The sequence below is a fragment of the Cucurbita pepo genome, chromosome LG01 (assembly GCF_002806865.2).
Source record: "Cucurbita pepo subsp. pepo cultivar mu-cu-16 chromosome LG01, ASM280686v2, whole genome shotgun sequence".
Lineage (NCBI taxonomy): Eukaryota > Viridiplantae > Streptophyta > Magnoliopsida > Cucurbitales > Cucurbitaceae > Cucurbita > Cucurbita pepo.
Window position 1 is genome coordinate 10,866,384 of NC_036638.1, and position 17,993 is coordinate 10,884,376.

The 17,993-nt window shown below is 36.3% G+C and overlaps 1 protein-coding gene across 2 annotated transcripts; it reads right to left on the bottom strand.

Annotated features, from left to right (window-relative positions):
- Nucleotides 1-3,824: 3,824 nt before the first annotated feature.
- Nucleotides 3,825-17,468, bottom strand: LOC111793086 (NADPH-dependent pterin aldehyde reductase-like). 2 transcript variants are annotated; one of them, XM_023674818.1, is made up of 5 exons: nt 17,153-17,461; nt 17,014-17,083; nt 16,083-16,276; nt 15,837-16,009; nt 3,825-4,146 (listed from the first exon to the last, which is right to left on the bottom strand). In XM_023674818.1, exons 1-5 carry the CDS (start codon nt 17,342-17,344, stop codon nt 3,993-3,995), a joined length of 783 nt encoding a protein of 260 aa, XP_023530586.1. In that variant the 5' UTR covers nt 17,345-17,461; the 3' UTR covers nt 3,825-3,992. The 2 variants fall into 2 exon arrangements, with proteins under 2 accessions (XP_023530586.1, XP_023530594.1); XM_023674826.1 differs by lacking the exon at nt 3,825-4,146 and adding an exon at nt 10,302-10,435 and having other exon boundaries at nt 17,153-17,468.
- Between the last annotated feature and the right edge of the window lie 525 nt (nt 17,469-17,993).

The window sequence follows — 17,993 nt, forward strand, 5'->3', positions numbered from 1 at the left end:
AAAGTGAAAACATTGCCTGAAATGTTTCCTCTATCATCTAATGATCCTGCCCAATCGCTATTAGTGAACCCATATAATTTGAAATTAGAAGATTTAGAATACCAAATGTCATACTCTATAGTTCCGGCAACATAACGTAATACTCTTTTTGCTGCTCCATAATGAACTTTTGAAGGATATTGCATAAACCTATAAATAATACCAACAGGAAATGCAATGTCAGGTCGTGTGTGAGTTAAAGTAAATTAGTCCACCAACCAAGCTTTTGAACCTTCTAACATCTGTCAATTATGCTTCATCCTCATAGTGTAATTTCTCATTAATATTCATGGGTGTAGCGGCAGGCTTACAATTAAGCATACTAAATTTACTCCTAATATCTTTGACATATTTTCTTTGTGAAATAAAAATTTCATCTTCAACTTGATATACTTCAAGACCAAGAAGATAGTGTAATAGACCCATATCCGACATCTCAACTTCACTCATCATTTGAGACTTAAATTTATCCAAAAGAGAGTTAGAAGAGCTAATATAAATGATATCATCAATATAGAGACAAATAATGATGAAATCACTTTTACCTTGCTTCTTCACTTAAAAAGTAGGCTCATTCTCACTTCTCAGGTATTCTTTTTTGTTGAAAATACCCATCAATCTTGCTATACCAAGCTCGAGGGGCCTGCTTTAATCCGTATAATGTCTTTCTCAGCTTGTATACCTTTGTTTCTTTGTGTTTCTTTATGAATCCCTCTGGTTGTGCGGTCTATACCTCTTCTGGTAAATCTTTATTAAGAGATGCTGACTTGACATCAAATTGATGAAAAGACCACTGCAATTCTGCTGCTAATGCTAGAATAGTTCTTACAGTTTCAGAACGAGCAACTGGAGAGAAAGATTCTTCAAAATCTATACCTTGTTGTGCACACCCTTTTGCTACAAGACGAGTCTTATGCTTTTGTATGCTTCCATCTGGTGCAAATTTTTTCTTGAACATCCATTTCAAGTTGATTGCATTTTTCTCATTTGGTAAGTCAACCATCTCCCATGTTCCATTTTTCTCAATTGACTGCATCTCTTCTACAATGGCTTTCTGCCACTCTTCTTTTTCAGCTGCTTCTTCATAACTCATAGGGTCTGAAACAATAAGAACAAATTGACATGACGCATATATGCCAGCTAAAGATTTATACTTCTTTGGAGGTGTCTTATCCGAAAATTCTTCGAGAGAAGAGTTGTTGTTTAGTCATACTGAAGATGATAAATTTAACAAATTTTGTGTTGCAGTAGACACACTAAAAGATGCACTGGAGTTGACCCTTGTCTCTTCATCCGGAGAAACTTCACTTGTATCTTACTGCTCTATTCTTTACTCCAATTTCAACTCACATTTTCATCATATAGTATATCCCTTCTAACTGAAATATTTTCATTACGAGGGTTGTATAATTTATATGCCTTTGATTGAGTTCAATAGCCAAGGAAAATGCATTTTTCAAAATTTTCATCTAACTTTTGACGAATTTGAGGATTTTTCAAAGCATAAGCAACGCAACTTAAAACTTGTAAATGACTTACATATAGTTTACTTCCATGCCATACTTCATAAGAAGTTTGATTCATAATAGCCTTTGTTGGTGAGAGATTTAATAGATAGACAGATGTTGCTACAACTTCGGCCCAAAATTGGTTTGAAAGTCTCCTTGTTTGTAACATACTTCTTGTCATCTCCACAATAGTTTGATTTTTTCATTAGCGATTACATTTTGTTCTGGAGTGTAAAGAGCTGCTAACTCCCTTTGGATGCCCTTTTCTTCACAAAAAAGATTGAACTCTTTAGATATGAACTCGCCATCTCTATCTGTGTGAAGAACTTTAATGTGGCAGCCACCTTGGTTTTCCACCATAACTTTAAAATTCCAGAACTTCTGAAAAGTTTATGACTTATATTGTAAGAAGTAAACTCAGCTCATGCAACTATAGTCATCAATAAATAGTAAAAAGTATATATCCCCGAGACTTAGTTTGCATTGGGCTACATATATTGGTCGGAAAGGACTTCCTAGTTTGCTTGCCATAAATGCATCCTTCACATAAACAAATTGAATCAATTCTTGGTAATCCGAAAACCATACCTTCATCCCTAAGTATTTTCAGGCCCTTCATATGAATATGTCCATATCTCAAATGCCCATATCTCATAAGCCATAATATGGAGTCATCTTTTATGCTAGCAGCAAGAGCAAAATCCTCCATGTTAGAAACATCTAGTGGAAACATCTTATTTGAAGTCATGGCAATCTGAACTTTATGACCTGATTTCTTATTTGTAATGACACGTGTTGTCATCAAATAGAACGGAATGTCCTCTAGTCATCAATTGTTCAACACTCAATAACTTATACCCTAAATCAGACACAAATTGAACAATATCTAATAGTTTTATCTTACCATGACTTGTTTCGACTTTCACTATGTCTTTTCCCTTGACTTGTATCTCTCTTGTATTTCCAAGTTGCACCTTAAATTTTTGCGTCTCATCAAGCTCTTGGAATAAAGATTTGGTGCCTGTCATATGGTTCGAGCATCCACTATCAACAAATCATAAATCACTTTTTTTTGGATTAATATCCATACATGCCATAAAAAACCTTTGTTGATCATGTGCCCATGCTTTCTACAATGGCAATATTGTATGACATTCCTTATGTTACTTTGCTCATTGAATTTTCTTTGTCCATCATTTCTCCATCTACCCCTGTTACCACGACCACCATGGAAGCTGCAAAATCCTCCTATTTCACGACTTCTACTTACTAAACGAATATTTTCTCTTTCATTGTTTTCGTTGTTGGCTGTCTTCTTTACTTGTAGTGTCTTTTCTTCATTCTTTTTCGATGATCTATTGATTATTGACTCATGGGCTTGAAGCGAGCCCATCAGTTCATCAATGAAGAGTATTGATAGATCCTTAGCTTCTTCTATAGCAGCCACCATATGGTCAAACTTTGGAGTTGGGCTTCTAAACCCCTTTGTAACAATTGTTTCATTTGAAATTTTCTCTCCATACATGCGCATTTATTGACTATTGCCATTACTCTTGACAAACAATCGGCAATTGATTCACCATTCTTCATGAGCAAAGTTTCAAAAGCACGTCTTAGAGATTGCAATTTCACTATTATGAATTTTGAATCTTCTTTGAACTCCTGCAGAATTGACCAAGCTTGCTTTGATGTGGTTGCTGCTGCAATTCGTGAAAAAATAGTCATGAGTTGCTTGCTGAATAATGAATAGAGCCTTGACACCTTTTTTCTTGGTTTCTCTTAGTCTCTCATTTTCTTCCATTGTGGGTTCTAATACAGCAACAAACTCGTGCTCCACCAAGTCCCATAGCTCCTGCGATCTGAGCAAGGTTTTTATGTTGATGCTCCACCACTCATATTTCTCACCATTAAAAATTGGTAGGAGCGGTGCAGAGGAAGAAAAATCAGCTACTTCCATTTTTGTTTTGAAAAAAAAATAATCACTTTCCGTGCTAACAAGAACTTCGCTCACATACCAACTTTTTTAGCAAAAAAATAATGAAAGAGATAGCAAAAGACAAAATAGACCAAAGCTGCAAATGATTTATTATTGTTTGCTTATGGAAATCCTACTCCACAATTGAGCATGAATAAATTCACAAGTTTAGGAAACTACTCCTAGCTTCCTAAAAACTTGGTCAGAACTTTAAATTATATTTCAACATCTTTGGTCATAATACAAGAAATGGGTACTCTTTTGTATAACATCTTTGGTCATAATACAAGAAATGGGTACTCTTTTGTAAACTTATAGTAGTTTTTATTAATGGAAGAGACATTAAGATCATCAAAATAAAAAATTACAACAGTGTAAAGTACTTGAAAACTAAAAGTAGAAAGTATGAAAATGTAGGACAAAGAAGAATACTTCCGGGAATATTTCAAGTAGACTAATAATGTTTTATGTTATTCAATTATTACCTTGGGTCTTTTTTTCTCTCCCTCTCTATTTTGCAACAAAAATGAAATATCTAGTAGATCACTAGGATCAGGAACAATAAGAGTTGCACCATTATCAGCGGTTGTAATATTTAGAATCATGGAAACTGCTTTCACGGCCCTAATACAACGAAGAAAGTAACTTGGATTAATAATATGTTAGAAATCGATTACGATAGACTCATGATACAATTTATAATTTCTACGATTCTTTTGTCAAGGTATATGAATAATATTTCAAAAGTGGAAGATTGCCAAAATACCTCTAAAATTATAGATAATTAGGAAAGTGCCATTCTGCTCAAAACCATCTGCACAAATGGAAGATTACCAAAATACCTCTAAAATTATAGATAATTACGAAAGTACCATTCTACTCAAAATCAGAACCTTTATCGTGACCATCTGCACAAAAATCCTGAATCTCAAAATCAAGCCGTTGGATTTCTCCCAAATTTGGATACATTCTAGAATGTTCAAAGATCATCAAATCCAACTGTCGGAATTCAAATTGGAGTGGATATTTTCAACAAATTATCCAAAAAATCCAATCCCCAAATTACAACGATTATGGAGATTTCAAAGTTGGTGTAAGCTTCCCCTATAAAGTCTAAAGTTGGGCAACATTTTAAGACAAGAATAGAGTGGTGAGGATTCCTAAACCTTAGTTGGAAGCTTATAGATTATGGGTTTTTCTTCCTCGGATTTCTTCTAAATTCGAGGGCTATGGTTAATCATTTTCCTTCCTACCAACTCCTATATATTCCATAGGGGATTTCCAACAAGTTTCATGAAGGAATCGAGTCCTTAAAAGCTTTAAAATCGGCTACCCAACAAAAGATTTCTAGATTTATTCCGGCGAAAAACATGTTTTTTTGGTGAACTTTGAAAGGTTATAACTTGAGCTACAGACCACGAAAAGGTATGAACTTGGTCTTTAATTCTTCCTTGAAACTTCATTTAAAGGTTTCGTGAAAAAATCAAGTCGATTAAAGATCTATACATAGTTGTACAAATGATCATAATGCCCTTACGAATATCTACCTACGGTTCATGACCTAGTTAACCTCCAAATACTATGAAACTCTGTAGTAGATCTTAATTTATGATGTTTGATGGTGTGGTGAAGTTTTAAAGCCATTGGAACTCGTTAAGTAGAAAAATCAAGAATTATGGGTAAAATAACCAAAATTCCCCTAGGACTATTTATGATAATTCTCCTAGGATTTTTGATTCAGGTGCATTGTTCCATTCGTCTCCAAGTAAGGAATTGTTTCAAAATTTCAAATCAGGAAATTTCGGGAAGGTGTATCTTGCCGACAACAAAACCTTGGAGATTGAAGGGAATGGAGATGTCTCCATACAAACACCAGTAAGAAATCAGTGGACATTATAAGATGTTAGATACATTCCTAGTCTAAAAAAAAACCTGATCTCTATTGGCCAGTTGGATAGCACAGGCTATGCAGCAGAGTTTGGAAAGAGTTCGTGGAAGATTGTGAAGGGCGCCATGGTTGTTGCACGTGGCATAAAATTCAGAACCTTATACACTATGGCAGAGTGTATAAACATGACTGTTGCTGCTAAGAGTGCTTCCTATTCAAGTCTATGGCACAATAGACTTGGACATATGAGCGTCAAAGAAATGAAGATACTGACTGCGAAAGAAGCTTTAGAAGGCTTAAAATCTGTTGATATGGGTCTTTGTGAGAGCTGTGTTATGGGCAAACAAAAACGTCTTAGTTTCACAAAGACTGCCAGAGAACCGAAGAAAGTGCAGTTGGAAATGATCCATACAGACTTCAGGGACCATCTCCGGTTTCATCACTTGGTGGATCAAGGTACTACGTCACCTTCATCGATGACTTCAGTAGGAAGGTATGGGTTTACTTTCTGAAACACAAGTCAGATGTGTTTACCACCTTCAAGAAGTAGAAAGCTGAAATTGAAAATCAAACCGACTTGAAGATCAAATGCCTGAGGTCTGACAATGGAGGAGAGTACAACAAATTAGAGTTTATAACATTTTGTGCAGCTGAGGGAATTAGATTAATAAGAACAATTCCCGGTAAGGCAAGACAAAATGGTATTGCAGAAAGGATGAACAGAATATTGAATGGGCGAGCAAGAAGCATGAGGATTCATTCTGGACTGCCAAAGGCATTCTGGGCTGATGCTGTGAACACAGCAGCATATTTGATTAATAGAGGGTCATTAGTACCCTTGAAGTTCAAATTTCCCGAAGAAGTATGGACAAGAAAAGAAGTCAAGTACTCTCACTTAAGAACTTTTGGTTCTACTGCGTATGTTCATGTTGATCTAGAGAAGAGAGATAAGCTTGATGCTAAGGCTGTGAAATGCTACTTCATAGGCTATGGCTCTGACATGTTCGGGTACAGATTTTGGGATGACAAAAATAGGAAAATCCTAAGACACTGCAATGTGACCTTTGATGAAAATGTCCTGTAAATGACAAAGAAAAGATAAAATCTAACACTATAAAGCAAGTGGAAGTTGAACTTGAGTGGCAGGAAAATTCACGCAGTGATGTTACAACATAAGCTCAAGAAACTCCTGATCCTGTTGCTGAAGAACTAGACGTGAAGCAAGTTATACCTGAGCAGGTGTTGAGGAGATCATCCAGGACTATCAGAGCACCAGATAGATATTCACCCTCATTACATTATCTGTTGCTGACTGACAAAGAAGAACTAGAGTCCTTTAATGAGGCCCTACAAGTGGAAAATTCAACCAAGTGGGAGCAAGCCGTGGATGATGAGATGAGCTCACTTGAAAAGAATAAAANTAAGGCAAGACAAAATGGTATTGCAGAAAGGATGAACAGAATATTGAATGGGCGAGCAAGAAGCATGAGGATTCATTCTGGACTACCAAAGACATTCTGGGCTGATGCTGTGAACACAGCAGCATATTTGATTAATAGAGGGTCATTAGTACCCTTGAAGTTCAAATTTCCCGAAGAAGTATGGACAAGAAAAGAAGTCAAGTACTCTCACTTAAGAACTTTTGGTTCTACTGCGTATGTTCATGTTGATCTAGAGAAGAGAGATAAGCTTGATGCTAAGGCTGTGAAATGCTACTTCATAGGCTATGGCTCTGACATGTTCGGGTACAGATTTTGGGATGACAAAAATAGGAAAATCCTAAGACACTGCAATGTGACCTTTGATGAAAATGTCCTGTAAATGACAAAGAAAAGATAAAATCTAACACTATAAAGCAAGTGGAAGTTGAACTTGAGTGGCAGGAAAATTCACGCAGTGATGTTACAACATAAGCTCAAGAAACTCCTGATCCTGTTGCTGAAGAACTAGACGTGAAGCAAGTTATACCTGAGCAGGTGTTGAGGAGATCATCCAGGACTATCAGAGCACCAGATAGATATTCACCCTCATTACATTATCTGTTGCTGACTGACAAAGAAGAACTAGAGTCCTTTAATGAGGCCCTACAAGTGGAAAATTCAACCAAGTGGGAGCAAGCCGTGGATGATGAGATGAGCTCACTTGAAAAGAATAAAACGTGGGTGCTGACTAAGTTACCTACAGGAAAGAGAGCTCTGTTGAACAAATGGGTGTTCAGAATCAAGGCTGAACCAGATGGCAGAATGAGGTTTAAGGCTCGGTTAGTAGTTAAAGGATATTCACAAAGAAAAGACATTGATTATGCTGAGATCTTTTCTCCAGTTGTGAAATTAACTACTATCCGAATTCTACTGAGTATTGTTGCACCGGAGAATTTGCACCTTGAGCAAATGGATGTAAAAATGGCGTTTTTACATGGAGATCTAGATGAGGAGATCTATATGCAACAACCAGAAGGGTTTGCAACTTCAGGCAAGGAGCACATGGTGTGTAATCTCAATAAGAGCATGTATGGACTGAAACAAGCACCGAGACAATGGTACAAGAAGTTTGACTCCTTCATGTGCAAGAGTGGTTTCCACAGGAGTGAAAAGGATTTATGTTGTTACCTCAAGAAATACACTGATTCTTATGTGTTTCTACTCCTGTATGTGGATGATATACTAATTGTTGGATCAAGCATGGGGGAGATAAACCACCTGAAGGCAAGCTTGTCTTCAATATTTGAGAGGAAAGATTTTGGTGCAACGAAGCAGATTCTTGGGATGAGAATTTCTCGAGATAGATCTACTGACACATTAAATCTATCCCAAGAGCAGTATATTGAGAATGTGTTGTCCAAATTCAAGATGAATGATGCTAAACCCAAGACTACCCCTTGGCAAATCGTATTAAATTGTCAAAGGGGCAATCTCCCAAGATAGTTGAGGAATGTGAGCACATTGCATCAGTTTCGTACGCTTCTGCAGTTGGGAGTTTGATGTATGCTATGGTTTGCACTAGACCTGACATAACACATGCAGTGGGAGTTGTTAGCAAGTACATGGCAAATCCAGGGAAGGAACATTGGGAAGCTGTGAAGTGGCTTCTAAGATATCTGNTTTTGTGGATGCTGATCTTAGTGGAGATGTAGACTCTAGCAAGAGCACATTTTGATATATCTACACTATAGATGGAACAGCAGTGAGTTGGATGTCCAAGCTTCAGAAATGCGTCGCTCTTTCATCTACTGAAGCTGAGTACGTGGCAATAGTTGAAGTTGGAAAGGAGATGATATGGATGACAGACTATCTAGAAGAGTTAGGCATGAAGCAATGCAAGAAGATTCTTTATACAGATAGTCAGAGTGCCATACAGCTGGTGAAAAATCCAGTCTATCATTCAAGGACAAAACACATTAGAAAGCAATACCATCTCACTCGCAGGTTAGTGGAAGAAGGTGATATGTATTTGGAGAAGATAGAGGGTGCAAAGAATCCAGCAGACATGCTGACAAAATGTGTTGATGTTGGAAAATTGAGGTTATGCAAAGCCTTAATTGGTATGGTGCAGTGATCGTTTGAGAATGAAATTCTTAGTTGACTGAATCAGTCTCCAAGTGGGAGAATTGTTAGGTTATGGAGTCTGCTCTCTTATTTATAGCTTGATCAACGGTTATATCCAGTAAAGCTATATATGGTAAATAGCTATATATAGTAGATGGTTAAATCTGGTAAAACTATATACAGTAAACTGAACCATATACGTACACCCTCAGGTATAACTTTGGAAATGTACTTTCTTCTCTATATTCTCTCTTATACATACTTATCAATACAAGTCCTTTAGCCAGAGTTCTCCTTGCATTTTCTCTCTCCTATTTCTCTGTGTTCATCTAAATCGATTGTGAGCGTTGTTGTTCGATCCTAACAACTATAAGGAAATTTAATCAAATACTAACTGACAGTAATCTAAACAAATACGTGATCTTTAATATAATCTCTAGCAAAGTCAAGCTTACGAGGGAGAATGTGAGTCATTAAACTTGACTTGGTAAAAATAGTTATTAACTTGAATAAGTATAGGAAATGGTCAGGGATTTATTCCGGATTGTTAGTGGTTTTAACTTGAGAGAAAGTTTAGGAAATTTGTTGATTCTCTATTATAAATACTCAGATGTATGCTCTAACACAACAATAAAGAGAATTGAAAAGTTGAGTGCTTAAGATTTTCCAAAAGTTCTCTCCCCTTAAGCTTTTCTTCTTCATTCTTTTATTTGTTTCAAAATATTTTGATCGTGGGTTATATCCAACCTTCTTTTCCTCACTTAAAATGTTTAAGAAACAAGTATCAAAGACATGTGCTATCTAGATAGCAGTTGTTGTAACACATGATGGGGAAAGAAGGATGTTTTTCTCTTTTCTTGGATGAATCTCTTCATAATGAGGTGAAAATTAGTGATAACAAAAAGATTAAAATCGAAAGGAAAATAATATACTCGTCGGGATAAAGAAGTCAGAGAAGTGAGCCACCGAAGTTCGTTATGTTACAACCTCAAACACAAGCTTTTAATTGTAGGGCAGATTCTACCAAAAGGGCATGATTTAATCTTCAAAGAAAATATGTGTAAGATTAGATCCAAGTTGGAGTTCTCATAACAAAGGTACATATGATTACCAACACAGACACAAAATTTAGTAAATGATACTTCATTACTAATAAACTTCATCATGAACATTTGAGTTTTGACACTTTATCTCAACTGTGTCATCAAGAAATATGCTAGAGATCTATGATGCTTTAAGAAAGATGACAGAAGATGATCATGCTGATTCTATTTTATTTGTATTGCAAATTCTATAAATTTGATGAGATCATTCAAAATGAAAAATGAAAAGTTGTAATAGATTAAGAGATTGATGTAATAAAAAGATATGAAATATAGCAGTTAGTACAACAACCAAAGAACTTAGAAGGTCTTGGAGTTAATTTTGCACATAAAAATACTTGAGCAAACTGGTGAAGTTGGGAAGTATGAGGTAAGACCTATCGTCAAAGGGTATAAGAAAAAAATATGTTATGAATTATGAAGAAAATTTCCTACTGATGACTCATTTATAAGCTATTTGTTTTCTTCCAGCTATTGTTGTATATAATAATTAGGAAGTACATTAAATGGATGTCAAGTCAACATTGGAAATATCTGGATATTTGAACGAAGAAATATATGTTGTGCAACACAAAAGTTATGTCTAGGTTGGAGAAGAAAATAAGTCAGGTCTATTAATTAATAAGCTTGAATTAGAGTCGAAAGAAATTATTAATTTAGAGAAATTTTAAGATAATTGTTCTGTACTTATTGACTTGAATAAGTTTAGAAAAATAGTTAGTCTTTTTTAAGAAAATGGTTAGTAGTTCGTCTAAGGAAATTTGATAGAAAGTTTTAGGAAATCTTTTGTCTTCTCTACTCTAAATACTCAGATATGTATGATATTTTCACAACAACAAACTAATTTGAAAAGCTATGTGATAAAGGTTTTTTTTTGTTTAAAAAGATCTCTCCCTTACGTTGTTCTTTTTGCTTCTTTTACTTGTTTTAACATATTTCGATTGTGGGTCATATCCAACATTTGGTATTAGAGCTAGGATGCAGAAATAAATGCCAACACCATACAAAGTCACTGGAGAAGATGTGACAACGATGAGGAGTGGAAGAGAGGGGAGTGTAACACTCCAATACCTATTACTCACATAGAGTAACTACGCAACATGGTCGATAAAGATGTGTGTTAACTTATAGGCACAGGTGACAATGTTGAGGAGCGAAGGATAGGATGACTCTTGCCGTCATCTACCAAGCAGTCCTAAAAGACGTTCTTCTCATGGTGGCAAAGAAGGACTCGACAAAGGCAGCGTGGGAGAGAGTGCAAACAATGCATTTGGGTGTGGAATGTGTCAAGGAAGCAAAGGTGCAAACCTTGAAGAGTGAGCTCGAGGTTATCTGCATGAAGGACGGTGAGTCAATAGATGACTTTATCATGAAATTGATGACAATCGTCAGTGGCATCCATTCATTAGGCGACATCGTGAATGAGATCTCCGTCGTTAAGAAGTTCCTTCGAGTTGTTACCCAAGATGCATGTAGATTGTTGCCTCCATCGAGCAGTTCAGCGACCTCAAGAACATGTTGATTGAAAAGTTTGTTGGTCGTCTTAAGGTCCAGGAGGAGAGACTTCATGGCTACGAAGACAATCAGGAGGAGAAATACATCTTATTCACACATGAGGAGTGGCTCGCATGGACGAAAAAGAATGATGCAGCCGACTCTTCTTTTTCAGGTATGAGAGGACGTGACAGCCATACCAAGGAAATTAGAGGTCGCGGATGTGGTAGTAAACATGAAAATACCTCATAAATCCATGACAATGTCATCCCTTAGAAGGACAAGAGTATGATCAAGTGTTACTCTTGTGAAAAAATACGGGCATTATGCGGTAGAGTGCTGCAACAAGGAGCGCGATGAGGAGGCAAACCTCATGTTCACGGATGATGAAGAGCCCGCATTGATGTTGGCCGAGAAAATGACCAATCTGTTGATACTCAAAGAAGAAAAGGTTATGACAAACCCCTCCATAGATGAAGAAGACCAAGTAGAGACGAGCATGTGGTACCTAAACAACAAAGCTAACAACCACATAACCGTGATTGAGCAAAGTTTAAGAAGCTTGATGAGAAGTTAATTGGAAATATGAAGTTTTGCAATGGATCAATTGTACCGATCCAAGGCAAAGGATCTATCTTGTTCGAGTGTAAGAATGACGATCAACATCTATTGACCAAGGTGTATCTGAGTGAAGATAGTCGGCCCTGATGAAGGTAAAATGGTCGCGAAACTACATGTATAAGATACTATTGAAAGACCATCAACATCTTCCAAAAGTATCCATTGGCGTTGGCCGCAAGAAATTGAAGAAGAAACCCAAACCAATTGGTCGGGAGAAAAAGGAATTGAAGTACAGATCCAAGAAGAAACCAAAGGTTCCCTCAATCAGCGAAGTGCAACCTACTAGTTGTTGTGTTTTATTGGACTTACCATCTTAACCAAGGAGGCCTAGAGGAAGACCACTAAGGTGTAAGAAAAATGAGACTTCAAACTTGCCATCTCAACCAAAGAAACCTATTGATAGGCCAAAAAAGAAGGTTGAAAACGGAGGAATACATTACAAGAAGTTTCTACATGATAAATTTTCTCCACGGAAGAGAGGAGTGGAAGAAATTGGAAGAAGACAAAGTTGACTAGGGACCAGCAAAGTTGGACAGTCTCACCAAGACCGTAGAAAGGGTTAAATTTGCAGACATGCAAAAGTTGCTTGAAGTGAAGAATCTCGAGCAAAGTCAAACTTACGGTGGAGAATATGAGTTAATAAGCTTAACTTAGCAAAAGAAATTATCAACTTATAGGAATATTAGGAAATTTTAGGCTGAGTTATTAAAATTCTCATGAGGTCACTCAACATAAAATTAATCCAAGCAAATCATGCTTAATTATGGAATTCTTATGATTGAGCCATTGAAAAAGAAGGTGCACTTTGTTAGTATATGTAGTAGCATTCAATTCTTTTTAAGCATTTCTTAGTATCTTCAGAATCGGATGTGGTCTCAATTCATTGATATACCACTTTTTTACCTAGGTGTCACATGCCCATTAGCTTCTGCATTGGTTCATCCCGAACCACATCTTATTAGAAGAGGTACCGCTCTGATACTATTTGTAACGACCCATGTTCAAGATTTGAATTAGGCTTTAGAATTTAGATTTAGCACGTGATGGCAACGACTTTCTCCTACATCCCTTGCGACATGGTCATATCACTTACTTTTCGCTTCTAATAGTAAAAACTATCCTTACAAACCAACACAAGTCCTTCTAGCATGTTTTGTCTTCACTCACATGCATCTTATAAAATTTCAAGGCGATCACCTGACTCGAATTGCTCAAAGCAAAGCACACATAACTATGAAGTTCCTATGATTGAGTCACTTTAAAAGAATATGCATCTTATCTTGTCAGTAAGGGTAGTAACTTTGAATTGTTTTTATGCTTTTCCTAATCATTCTATTCTCAAAATTGCTCTCCCTGGAATGTGGTTTCAGTTAAGTCGATGATTTAATTTTTTATGGGAACTTAGGCCATTATGCTTGAAGAGTTCAAAGAGAGCATGAAGAAAGAATTTGAGATAACGGGTAAGAGCATACTTTTCATGTCAATACTGTTGAGGGTTGTTGGGAGAGAGTCCCACGTTGAGTAATTAAGGAGATGATAATAAGTTTATAATTAAAGAATACATCTCCATTTGTACGAGGGAGAAACTAAAAGCAAAGTCATGAGAGCTTAGACCTAAGTGGACAATATCATACCACTATGGATGATCGTGGTTTTAAAAAAATACTCCTACAGAAGTAGGTTTGAACTTGAGCACGCACAATGAAAATGAAAATTTTGATGCTACAATTTATGGAAGTTTCGTTGAGAGTTTGAGATATTAAACTACGACTAGACTCGATCTTATGTTCTCAGAAAGTTTGCTGAGCTATTTTATGACATCACCGAAGATAAATCATTTAGAAGCTGGAAAAGAGTTATTTGTCATGTATTGTGAGCTATTATTCACAGTAAGAACATGGTTAAAATGATAATGATTGGGGATGAAACATTGATGATTCCAAAAATACTTATATGTGATCGACATTAGTTTGGGTGCAGTTTCATGGGAATTAAAGAAACAGGAGATAGTATTGGTACAAACTGGAGATGGAGATGAATATGATGGGAGAACTTAGTTTGAGATGAGTATGATGGGTGCAGTTTCATGGGTATTAAGAAATTGTCACTGACACAATCAGAATCAGATCCTTCACAGTATCGGTAATCACTTTATCTTGAAATCTAGCGGTTGAATTTCCAACAAAATTAGATATGATTTAGAACATCTATAGCTTATCACATCCAACGGTGGGAATTCAAAACTAAAATCGGCAAAACTCTGATGAGAGTAAGTTTTTTCAACGTAAAAATTTAGAAAGATCGACAGCAAAATCATGGTGGTTCTGGAAATTTCAAAGGTGGTGGATCCTTCCTCTATAAATTATAAGTCATGGGCATTCATTTGGAGCAAGTAACAAGCAACGTCGAGCCTTCAATCGCGAGTTATAAGAGTTTGTTTTTGGGTATCAAGTTCTCGGGTTCTCTCCAAATTCGAGAGCTATAATCCACTATTTACTCCAAACTTATTTCTATACCTTTTAAATAAGATTACCCACAAGTTTGATAAGGAAGGAAACGTCGAAAATGCCCCAAACCTAATTCTCTAATTCGGTCCGTTGTTCAAGGAGTCCCAAGGAGCTTGAAAAATTCAATCTGAAGCTACACGTGAATTCGTCGTGTAAGATCTATCCCAATCGATTTCTACATCTCCAAGATACATTTCCATAGAAAACCTTGAAGGACAATAACTCTAAGGGTGTGTCCAATTAGAGAATTTTAATCTCAGGTAAGCTTTGGAGGTAAAACTCAAACTCTTGTTTCCAACCCATTTTATCCAAAATCGAGGTTTTCGTTAGCCTTAGGAAACTAAGAAGAGCATATATGATGAAAGAATCCAGGGCTAATTCGTCCGAGATCAAGTTGTCAAGAGGATCCAACTCTGCGTTCTATGTTGAGTTACAGACCAAAGATTGAAATTCAAACTCAGCCACATTCACACAAAGTCGTCCTCCCAAATTAATTCCTTTAGTTTGAAGGGAGTATAAGGAGGAATTCTAGTGAAGAAAATGTGGCCGGAAGTGTCCCAATAGTCCTATTCAAGAATAAGTTCGTCTGAGTCGACTCTAGTGAAGAATCGAGTTTCCAACTAACTTTGGAAGGTAATAACTTAGACTATAGTTCACAAAAAGGAAAGATATCAGTCCCTAACTCTTTCTTGACACTCCATCTTTAAGTTTTACAAAGTTTTACAAAAGAATTGAGGGGAGAACGCCTTTCACTATGTCATGATGGGACTCATGTTTCCCTCGCCCAGATGAGATGCCTTGCGTCATGTATTACTAGCTAGATGTCATGATCAAGTTTGCACCAACTATGTGACCATGTCGATCTTTCATGGGGGAGTGATTTATAGACCATTTTAAGGGAAGTTTCCCAGTTGATCATGTAATATGATCCAAGATAAGTTTTATGTACTCGGTCCAACACTCAAGAAGTTTTAGTACTCTAGGTTAACGGTACAATTAAGAACTTACCAGTTATAGACTACTTACTGAGCTTTTGTATTCTCTCCATATTTTTTTATAGGTAACTAGGCCGTAGGTGTGGATATAATAAAAGATATAATATTCATTTACTTTAACTAAATGTTGATTAAAAATGTATAGGATTTGGTAAGCATACCATTCTTGAGGAGATTGGTATTGGGAAGCCAAATCGCCAAAATAGGCAACAGCCATGTCCGTATTGATAATGCCAGGATCTAACGCTACAATGGTCATTCCATCTGGTAGCTCTTTTGCAATTGATTTACTCAAACCTTCAATCGCCCATTTGGAAGCGCAATAAGCCGAAGCCTGGATAGTTAAAAACTAATCATTTCTGTTGTTGATGAGAGCTTTGTTAATATAGATTGCAGCATATGCGTACCAGGGGACCAACAGTTCTTCCATACAGAGAAGATATGTTCACAATAATTCCTTGATTCCTAGGAAGCATAAGAGGAATGAAGTGACGCAACACATTTGCTGCCCCTTTTATGTTTGTGTCGATTACATTATCAAACATTTCGTCAGGAACCTCCCAAAACTTCAAATTCGCAGTATTCACACCTGCATTATTCACTGCAGAAAAAAAAAAAAAAATGATAAGAAATCACTATAAGAGAAGTAAGATTTGGATTACTTGTTGATCGAACATCTAAGGCAAGACACTTATTTGAGATTCAAATCACTCCACAAACAAGATCGATCATGTCTAGCTTGAATGATTATTGTTGATCAAATATCTCATGGCAAGAACACTTGTTTAAGATTCGAATTACTACACAAGCAAGATTGATCATGTCGAGCTTGAATGACTCTACATGCAACCTAAACTACATAGAATTGCAAAAAAAACTTAGCCAGCACAAATGATTCTTTCACTACATTTTACAAGTCTCTTTTACAAATATAACATACATCATTTTATATAGGGTCAAAATAAAAATTCTTAACCTTCCGTGAGACATTCCAAAAGTTGTAACTATTTATGATCATAATTAGCCACCACTCTACTGTATACTTTATAATCATAATTAACGATTATGTAAATAAGCCTTAAAATATATTAAATAAACGTTATAATTCTAAATTATGATCCACCCAGAATTCATAACAATGAAACTTGATTCTCATTGGATGTGGCATGAATTGAAATATTTTTTTTGATAATTTCAACAACATTTTCTTTCTATGCTCGTCGAAGTATATTGTATGATTGATGTCTCTTGGTTTATATCATGAACTTCGTGTTTACTTTATTTTATCCAAAATGAAAAAAAAAAAAAAGAAAAAAAAAAACTGTAGCACAAACATACCAATGATGTCAAGAGAACCAAGTTTGTCTCGGACCGTGTGTGCCATTTGTCGGATGCTGTCATCTGACTTCTGCAAAACAAAAAGGAGAAATTAAACAGATAAACAATAAGACATAGCAAAGGAAAAAGCATTACGAACCACATCAGCAATGAAGAGCAAATGGTTTTGTGGGGAAGCATTAGAGAGTTGCAGCTGAAGTGAATCCAAATTGGTTTTGTGGCGGCCGCAACCAATAATTAGATGGCCATGTTTTGCCAACTCCAATGCCAAAGCTCGTCCTATCCCTCTGGACACCCCAGTTATTAGAACTGTCTTCTTGGTTGCAGCCATGGATTTGTCTTCTCCAAAGCGAATACCTAATTTAGTGTAGAAATGATATGGTGTAGAAGGGTTGGGTTTTATACAATAATTGAAGAGATAGACATGGACAACAAACTCTTCCCTCTTGAGTGGTTCCAGCTTCAACTACAAAATTTTCATTTCATTTTAGATTATTGCAACTCGGTTGTGTGGGTGAGCTTCATTTCCACATCTCCACATCTCCACATCTACTCTTCCGTTGTGTGGGTGTGCTTCATCTCCACATCTACTTTGTTGGAAGCATTTGGTTACTTGAATTGAATTAAGACTATATGAAAAAATTGTTCAAACTTTTACCATTTATATTTCCAAAATTATTCCATTTGTGTTTATGTGTTTGTTGAAGTGATTAATCATGGTAGTTTGTAAGTGGACGGAATTGTTTTATACTATACATTGAATTTCCACAAAAAAAATTATGAGAGCCTTGATCAATGAATTTTTCAAGAGGGATGGATTAGAGATGCCCATGGGGTGGGACGGGACAGGGAAGCCTGTCCCCTCCACCTATTACATTTCTCATCTCCACAAAATTTTCCATTTATTTTTTACGAGCACGTTTGGGTAGAGAATTCACCCGGATCGAGTTACCTAAAGTGAATATTTCTCAATTTATTAT